The 10000-nt window shown below is 41.7% G+C and overlaps 1 protein-coding gene across 1 annotated transcript in view; it reads right to left on the minus strand.

Moving 5' to 3' along the window:
• Positions 1-10000, minus strand: part of LOC135090953 (neuromodulin-like) — a 77377-nt gene that overhangs the window by 33673 nt on the left and 33704 nt on the right. The window contains exon 2 of the mRNA XM_063988190.1: positions 2017-2175. Within this exon, the coding sequence (XP_063844260.1) occupies positions 2017-2175 (159 nt within the window). The remainder of the gene's footprint in view (positions 1-2016; positions 2176-10000) is intronic.

Here is a 10000-nt window from a genome sequence, read left to right on the forward strand (position 1 = left end):
GAGAGAGAGAGAGAGAGAGAGAGAGAGAGAGAGAGAGAGAGAGCAAAGCGTTTCAGAGCAGTCAATTCACGGAGACTGTAACAACTACACCCTCTGCAACAGGAAACTCACACCTGCGTAGCTTCCAAGGTAACAACAAAAAGGAGCGGCAGCAGCAGCAGTGAAGTGTTCAGTGAGGCGAGGATAAATTTGGTGAAGTCATTACTTTCAGAAGGAGGACCAATTCTCGTTATCTTTCCCACCTCCTCTTGCTCCTTCTCCTCTCTCTCTCTCTCTCTCTCTCTCTCTCTCTCTCTCTCTCTCTCTCTCTCTCTCTCTCTCTCTCTCTAAATAAGTAAATGAGTGTGTTTGTATATGAGACAGAGCGAGAGCGAGAGAGAGAGAGAGAGAGAGAGAGAGAGAGAGAGAGAGAGAGAGAGAGAGAGAGAGAGAGAGAGAGAGAGAGAGGTCCCTTTACATTTCCACACAAGGTCACACAGATGAGTTTTCTGGGAAGCTGCGCCAACTGGGAGAGAGAGAGAGAGAGAGAGAGAGAGAGAGAGAGAGAGAGAGAGAGAGAGAGAGAGAGAGAGAGAGAGAGAGAGAGAGAGAGAGAGAGAGAGAGAGAGAGAGAGAGAGAGAGAGAGAGAGAGAGAGAGAATGGAGGGAAGGAAGTGAAGGAAACGTGAAGAAAGAAAATGAGTCAATGGAGGTCACGAAAGAGAAATATCTTGTTTAGGTTTCAATATTTTTTCTTCCTCTCCATTTTATTTATTTTTTTCCCTTCATGTAAACGACCTCTAATATTTTCGTCTTCCTCTTTCATTTGCTTTACTGCTTTATTCATTCCCCCTGTTCCTCTTTTATCTCATCCTCCCTTTCACCCTCTATTTCTCCTCCCCTTCTATGTATTTTTGTATTCTCTCTCTCTCTCTCTCTCTCTCTCTCTCTCTCTCTCTCTCTCTCTCTCTCTCTCTCTCTCTCTCTCTCTCTCTCATCCATTATTTTCTCCCCCCATAGCTATTTCTCCCTCTTTTTGTCCCTCTTTTAACCTCCTCCTCCTCCTCCTCCTCTTCCTTTGCAATCCTTCCTCTTCCTTGATGTGTCACTCATTCTCCCTTTCCCCCCTCACCTTCCCCTCCTTCCTCCCTCCCTTCTTACCTTCCTTCCCTTCTTCACCTGGATTGGAAGGGATCATTTTAAATTACCTGGTGGCAGAATTACACCTGGCAGCACCTGGTATTAGGCAAAGGTTACCTGGAATGCCCGCTGACCCCATTCAAGGTCACGCTATAAGGTGGAGTAACGGTAATCCTCTTTATATGGTTTCTGATCCAGTTATTTAAAGAATCGGAATCTTTATAAATGAAATAGTGGAAACAGGAGATGCTGTATGGAATGTTTTGACGGATCTATGGTTATTTAAGGGTTCTGAATTTTTATAGACGAAATAGTATGCATTGGAGGGAGAGTAAGGAGTATTTTCATTGATTTTGTAGGACTAGTGATTGGAATCTCAAGGTAAAGCCAACATTTATTCATAGGAGTTGTAGTATGACGTCACCCATTTAATAACCACACAATAGTAAGGAAAAAAATAATATAAAAAGAAAAAAAAAAGGTACCTCAGAATCTCCCTCTTAAATACAAGTCTATACAATACAATAGATACAGGAGGCGAAATATAGAAGCAATAATACAAAGAAAATACTCAATATGACAAGAAAAGAAGGAAGAAAAACAGAAGCTACCTCAGTACCCTCGTATTAAACCAATAAACATGAATATATACAAAACATTAGACAGGAGACAAAGTATAAAAGCAGTAACAAAAACGAAAGAAAGAAAGAAAATATGATAAGACAAAACAAACCAGGTACCCAAAAATAACCTAGAAATTCACTCCATAAATCACGGAACACGAGGCGGTAAGAAAACTGCATTAATTACTCTCACCACCTGGGCTTCCTTGATGAGCAGCCCACCTGGGGATACATGAGCACCTGACGTCACGTGGGGGTCATCCGGGGTACTCACCTGGGTCAGTGAGGTCAATGGCGGCGATCTCATCATCCTCAGCGTTGGGCTCCGCGGGGTGCACCTGACCCTTGACCTCCTTCCTGACCTTGTGGCCCCGGAAGCTGGCCTGGATCTTGGTCGCTGCCTTCTGCACCTCAGGGTCGTTAAGGTCAATGTCTGCAGAGAGGAAGATCACGTTAGGTTAGGTTTAATTACGTTAGGATAAAGTGAAAGCAAAAAAGTTACATTTGGTTCGATTTGGTCAGGTTGAAATGAAAGTATGTTATGTTATGTTAGGTAAGTAAGGTTAAGTTAGGTTACAGTGGGTTAGGTTAGGTAAAAATTAAATAGAACTTTTATAGAAGTTTATCAGATCTATCAATTGTTAGACGGAAAAATGCCGGGTCAGATAAGGTCGGGCTCATTGAGGGAGAGAGAGAGAGAGAGAGAGAGAGAGAGAGAGAGAGAGAGAGAGAGAGAGAGAGAGAGAGAGAGAGAGAGAGAGAGAGAGAGAGAGAGAGAGAGAGAGAGAGAGAGAGAGAGAGAGAGAGAGAGAGAGAGAGAGAGAGAGAGAGAGAGAGAGAAAAAAAAGAAAATAACCTAACAATTCACGAACATAATACGAAACAAGGACAAACACTGAATAAAGGATCGACTGATTACCTGAAAACATGAAATAAACTATACTGCGAGATAAAAAAAAAGTATATATATATTTGATTAAGATAAGAAAGACTTGAATACCCGATAAGAAAAAAAGAGGAAGGTTGGTTAGGCGAGCGTCAGGAGGGAGCAAGAGCGAGTAAATCAATGTGGTTATTACAGCAGGAAGGAGCACGAAGGAGTGAGGTGGAGACAATTAGGTGGGAGAAAAGACGAAGAAAATACACCACGAGGCGATAGAGACAAGAAAAAAGGGTAAAAATTTATAGAGTTAAAGGAAGGGGGAATAAATATGAATAGACAAGGGAAAGGAGGAGAAAAGATGAAAAAAAAACAGGAATAAATATAGATTGACAAGGGAAAGCAGGAAGAAAAGAGGAAAAAGTCAATCAAGTGACGATATAAAGAAAAAAAAAGTAATAGTTTATGGAGTTACAGGAAGGGGGAATACATATGAATAGACAAAGGAAAGGAGAAAAGAATGAAAAAAGCTGGGAATAAATATAGATTGACAAGGGAAACGAGGAAGAAAAAAATAGAACATGAGACGATAGAGAAGAAAAAAATAACAATTAATAAAGTTAAGGAAAGAGCGAATGACTATGAATAGACAAGGAAAAGAGGAAAAAAATTATAAGAAAATACACAATTAGATGACGTAGAGAAGAAAAGAACGTAAAAATATATATATATTCTTTAATCTAATCTGTATTTCAAGTCAAATTCAGTTCCATATACAAAAAAAAAGTAACACCCCAAAAAAAGAAAGAAAAATCAAATAACAAAAAAAAAAACAGTAACCAAAAGACGAAAAAAAGACATAAGAAACGAAGAAAAAATCATATACGTAACGATCCGCAAAGAAGAAAAGAAGAAAAAAAAATCATAATCACTCCCTGTGTAAGACAAAGGAAGAAAAACTGAGTGTAGGTCAGCACGAGGAGACACAAAGGGAGACGAAAACAGGGCGGCCGTGATTACTAGAATGCAAAGGGAGGCCAAAGCGAAACAAAAGGGAGCATTGTACTTTAGCTGACATCAATGGAAAGGGAGGGAAAGGGAGGGAAAGCGAAAGGAGGTTAGCTGAGCTTATCAGTGGTGAAGTGATGGAAGAGAGAGAGGTAGAGAGGGAAAGGGAGAAATGTCAGTAGTGAAATGATGCGCAAGGAAGATGAGAGAAAAAGTGAGAGTTAGAGAGAGAAAGGTCAAATAAAAATCACTTGCAGACAGGAAGATGAAGGATTGGATTGTGTAAGGGCAGATTGATTGTAATATTTTGTTGCTGAGTCCCAAGCAACAGACACACAAGTAAATTATCATATGGATCGTAATGTGCCTTAATTGAACGTGAAGAGACCCCAATAGACTCATGACAAGTTAGGAATTACAATATGGACTGTTTTGTATCTTTGTCCTATCAGAAAACACGTTAAACATAAGAAAATAAAATGTATTTTCTGTCTCTCCCTTTCCTTTTAACTGTGTCCATGAAAACCTTTCCTAAACGCTAAAAAAAACATCCTTACTATGTTTGAAAGACGATGAAATCTCACACTAAGCACCAGAACAAACATGAGAGCTATAAAGCAAACAAACTAGGGATACAAGGAAAAAACTAACAGGCTAACAGACTCGTGAAGGGTAAAACTGACCTGACACACAATTGCTCAGCCCCGTGATAGCCTGAAAATTACCCTATGAACCAAGTTACTCTCTGTAGCTCAAGATTAAGCTAAAAACAAACACGGATACAAGCAACAGAGCAGCAGACAGGGTTAAAATTTACCTGCCACACAAATAAAAAAAATCAGCCTAAATATTACCCTATACTCTAACTAACCCTCCGTAGTTCAAGATTACCCCACCAGGCCGCTGACCTAACTTCCGCCGCAGCGAGGGAGGACTGAGGTCTAGCTACCCCGGTTCCTCTCGCACCCTTGCAGCGCTGGAGGGTAAATGAATACCTCGGAGGGCACTGCAGGAGGTAAGTGTGGTAATGAGGGAGGGAAGGGAAGGCTGGGCCGCACCCGTGGCCTTGTGAGGTGAATAACCAGAGCAGGGGCAAAAAAATTATCGTGGAAAATTACGAGTATTTGAGTTACGGCGAGATGATGAAGTAATATGGTGGCTGTTTGATTGACGAAGGGGAAATAGAGGAGATTCACTGATTGTTGGTGAGTCTACAGGAAAAGATAGAGGAAAGTGAGAGATGAAGGAGAAAATCAACAGAATCACTCAGGATGAAAAGAAATGAGGTCATATGGTACCTGTTTGGTTTATGTATGGGAAATTGGGAAGTTTTGATGGTTGTTAGTGAATTAAAAGGATAAAAAAAGATAAAATAAAGAATAACACACGTCAATACCAGACACTGAAAAAAATGGAAAGAAAGAAAAAAAGAAAAACAAAAACAAAAAAATACGGCGGCTTTAAAATACCACAAGTAAAAAAGAGAGAGAAAATGGAAAATAAAAAAGGGAGAGAAAGAAAGAAAAGAGAGACAAACTGCAAAATAACGCCAGTATCTTTAAAATAAACACACGAACACACAAACAAACAAATAAAAACAACAAAAAATAGAAAAAAATGAATACGAAGATACAACTTAAAAAAAAAATAAAATGAAAAAGAAAACAAAGAAAATAAGACAATAAAAAATATGAATACGCAGAAATTACTGATAAAACAAAAAGATAAAAAAAAATAAAAGAAGAAAACTGAATAAAAAGAATAAAAATAAAAAAAAGAAAAAAATACTTAGATAAAAAAATAAATAAATAAAACTGACATACTTTCAGAAATACAAAGAAGAAAACGTGTAAGCATTTCAGGTCATGTCAGGTTAAGTCAGAAGCAACAAAACACGGAGGTCAGGTCAGGGTGATGCAGGTCAAAAACATCCCGGGGAGAGGACAAGCTTTTGAGCAAATAACACAGGAGAAGAGAGAGATGCCTTTGTGAGAGCGAGGGAGCGAGGGAGAGTGGGAGAGGGAGAGTGGGAGAGAGGAGGAGCTTAGATGACGGTGAGTGGTAAGAAGAAAGACCTGGGAGAGAGAGAGAGAGAGAGAGAGAGAGAGAGAGAGAGAGAGAGAGAGAGAGAGAGAGAGAGAGAGAGAGAGAGAGAGAGAGAGAGAGAGAGAGAGAGAGAGAGAGAGAGAGAGATAGAGAGTATTTTCTTAGCTCTAGATTCAACACAAGGATTATAGGGGAGTGCTGCTGCTGCTGCTGCTGCTGCGGAGGAGGAGGAGGAGGAGGAGGAGGAGGAGGAGGAGGAGGAGGAGGAGGAGGAGGAGGAGGAGGAGGAGGAGGAGGAGGAGGACGGTTGAAGAGGGTCCAAAAAATGTTGCTAAAACAAGAGAAAGAAAAGAGAGAGAAAAAAAAAACACAGGAGGAGATAAAAGAAAGCACACACACACACACACACACACACACACACACACACACACACACACACACACACACACACACACACACACACACACACACACACACACACACACACACACACACAGGTGAGGCGAGGCGAGGACGCGCTAATTACTTGGCCCTACCTGTTCATTACCTGCTGTCACCAATTAGGAACATTCTGGTGATCAACCCACGGTGAAGGGGGGGGCAAAAATAAAAAAAAAAAAAAAACCTGATTATGGCGTAACTGCCTCGTTCATTAATACAACCCCAATCTGCCGCAGTCTGCCCTCCACTAACACCATTTTCTATGATGGAAATTGACTAGCAGCCCGAATCCGGTTTTCTTTCATGTATACAATATTTATAGATGGAAAAAATGCGTGTACTCTTGTTACCTCCCTCCTCCTCCTCCTCCTCCTCTACTCTATATCGCCCCCCGCCCCCGTTTCCGTTAATGGACATGTAAAATTCATGTTGCGCAGAGAGAGAGAGAGAGAGAGAGAGAGAGAGAGAGAGAGAGAGAGAGAGAGAGAGAGAGAGAGAGAGAGAGAAACCTATATCAGCAATGCCCCTTTTTTTGCTAACTTCTATTTTTAAGCATAATTTTTTGTAACACTTGGCAAACCTTCTCTACATATTCAAAACTAATAACACCACCAAAAATAACAAGAACAACAACAACTTTCTTAATAATCTCCCCATTTTTTAAACGTTTTGTCGTCCCATATCAACTATTTTTAACAGACTGCAGCGGAAGTTAGAATTTTCAAAGGTGTCTCCACGATTCTAGTGATAGTTCAAGAATTTACCCGACAAATCACCTCTGTGGCCTTTGAAAACAATTTTAGTGAGAGAACAGAGCGTTTAAGTGGATTAGTATGCGCTATACTCATAACTGGCAAGAAACACCAATGGGAACTCCACTTATTACCTCTGTGGCCTTTGAAAACAGTCTTGATGAGAGAGCAAAGCGTTTCAGTAAGCTAGTCTGCAGTATCAGAGGAAAGAACACTCATGAGAAGCTGGTTTATCCCTCTATGGCCTTTGAAAATAGTCGTGGTGGGAGAATGAAGCGTTTCAGTGAATTAATCTGTTACATCATTGACAGGAGACATCTATGTAAACTCGACTAATCATTCCCTTGACCTCTGAAAAACAGTCCTGTCTAACGAGCAAAGCGTTTCAGAGAGGGGACGATCACAGTACATCACGAGACAGTCCCTTCACGCCCTTTACGGCATAACAGCATCACACCTTCAATCAAGACACTCCCCTCCACCAGCGTGTCGAAATTCAGGACTAAGTGGCGTTGAATTGAGGCAAATTTTCATCCCTAGGTGACTGCGAGATGCCTGAGTGACAAACAGTGACATGATTGTTAGATTACTGGAAGGTGGAGGGAGGCAGCGAGGGAGTGAGTGAGGGAAGGAGCCGCTGTGTTGCTGGGACATTCCTGTACAGGTGATGATGAAGTGTTGTTGTTGGTATATCACGAACCGACCGCCTGTTCTTTACTCCTGAACTATCTCCGCTGTTTGCCGCCAGAGTGCAGCACTTAAGTGGCGTATCTAAACAAGCTAGTTACCAGTCCCTTCTCACCTAACACATAACTATATCAAATATATTTCAATACTAATAGTGCAATAATGAAATAAACATAATACAATGAATAATTAAATAGTACTGCGTTAAACATCGGACTAATTCAGATTCACTATGTATCAAACGGACAAGCAGTAATAATAACAGAAGAAAGGAACGGTTAACCTGTCACTACCACCACCACCACCACCACCACCACCACCAACACTCCCACACACACAAGCACACGGGGCCGCGCTGCCATCCTGCGTGTTGAGGCGAGTCCAGCTTTTGTTCGCCCCGCCACCTTGAGAGGGCGGAAAGAAAGGAAAGGGCGCCTTGAAGCTCGTCTTTCTGCGCGGACTGACGCACATCCTTGACTTCAGCGCCCCGTTGACCTGCACAAGGACTTGCCGCGCCCCTCGTGGAGTAGCGCCTCTCATGTGCCACTTAAGCTGTAGGTCGGATTACTGAGGTGCACGCCTTACTAACACATACAATGCTAGGAGGCTTCATATTTTACTTCCCTCCGTAGCTTATTGATAGATTAGACAGTGGAGTTACTCTTAGTCCCAAACATCACAAGAGTCAGTAAGGAAGTGAAGGAGGTTGGACATCAATATCAAGAGGACGCTTCATTTTCACTTTCCGCGGTAGTTTACTGATAGACTAGACAGTACAGTTGCTCGTAGCTAAAAAAAAAAGCAGCATAGGAGTCAATAAGAACATGAAGGAGGCTGGACTAACATTAACACCAAGAGAAGCGTTGATATTTAATCTGTCGTAGCTTAGATTAGACAATGGGATTCATAACAGGGGCCAATAAGAACATAAGGACATAAGAAAATAAGGAAAATTGTACTAAGATTACACAGCGACAATTACGTATATCTGTACTGCCCTTAGATTATATAGTGCAATTAATCACAGCCAGTATTTAGTAGTAAGGATAGTAGTAGTGGTGGTGGTGGTGGTGGTGGTACAAACAACAGACAACAGAAGACCCCATGACAGTACAGCAAACATGTTAACTCTCTTTTCTCAGTGTCACGGACGCCACCACAGTAATTTCCCCACCTGAGAACACCTGAACACAGCATCACAGTACAGCACAGTATCAGCATTTTTAGTCTCTGTAATGGCTCCCAACTTCGGCTGTTTCCTCTTGTTTTTACCCCTGAGTTCTCCTTTCTATGCGAATGTTCCTGCTGTTTTTGGCGCCTTTTTCTTTCGATATTTTGCTCACAGGGAGGTCTTTCCACCCACTGACTGGCCTATATATTCTCGTACTGTGTAAAGCAAAGCTACACTCAGATTCAGCACGCTTTCAGGCCGATATTTTTTAAATGTTGATTGTTCTACGTATTCCAGTAGTGCTAAGGCCAATGTTACCTTAAAATGCAGCAAGCTTTCTCTTCTTTACTTTCAATACTTCAGTCACTGGGCAACGTTTTTTTTTTTTTTTACCTACTGACTGATGGATGCATTTCCGTGCAGGCTAAAGCAATGGTAGAATGAAATCCGGCATGGGTTCTCTTCTTCCCTTTCAGTATCATAATCATGTTTTACTCTCGTCTTGTTTAAAAGCAACGACAGACTCAGACACGTATCTTCCTCCCTCGCAGTATTCTTAGTACCAGAGAGTGAGCAACATATACAAACACTCTTCAGTTATTCCCAGTCAATTGCATCATCTCTTAACCCCAATTTTTTGTAATACTTCAAGCCCCTCTCCTCAAACTAACCTGTCCAGCAGCTGAATCACGTAGCATAGAATCCCTAAGATTATAGACCGGAGAGAGAGAGAGGAGCGCGAAGAGAGGGATACTTTCGAGAGACTCGCTCCAGAGGGAGTTGGCGCATCCCATCGCTGCCACCAATTGTATTCGTGCCAGCCTTTTAACAGGTGCCTAGGGGGATATACTCAGGCACCAGGTGAGACTGAGAATGTGCCTTCTTTTCCCCTTCCTCTCCTTAGTGAATGTAAATTACACACTCCGAGTAGGTTTTTTTCCGTTAAGAGTTGGGGTTTAAAGATCATATGCCCGAGGATGGTTGGGATTTTTCGCCTTGTAAGTCTGGAAATAATAGTGTCCTTATGTTGTGAAGTAATGCGTGTAATTATTGGGTTTTGGAGCGAGAGAGAGAGAGAGAGAGAGAGAGAGAGAGAGAGAGAGAGAGAGAGAGAGAGAGAGAGAGAGAGAGAGAGAGAGAGAATGGAGGTTGTTGTTGTGGTGCAGCGACTGATTACAAGAGAAAGGTGTTAGAGAGAGAGAGAGAGAGAGAGAGAGAGAGAGAGAGAGAGAGAGAGAGAGAGAGAGAGAGAGAGAGAGAGAGAGAGAGAGAG

The sequence above is a fragment of the Scylla paramamosain genome, chromosome 36 (assembly GCF_035594125.1).
Source record: "Scylla paramamosain isolate STU-SP2022 chromosome 36, ASM3559412v1, whole genome shotgun sequence".
Taxonomy (NCBI): Eukaryota; Metazoa; Arthropoda; class Malacostraca; order Decapoda; family Portunidae; genus Scylla; species Scylla paramamosain.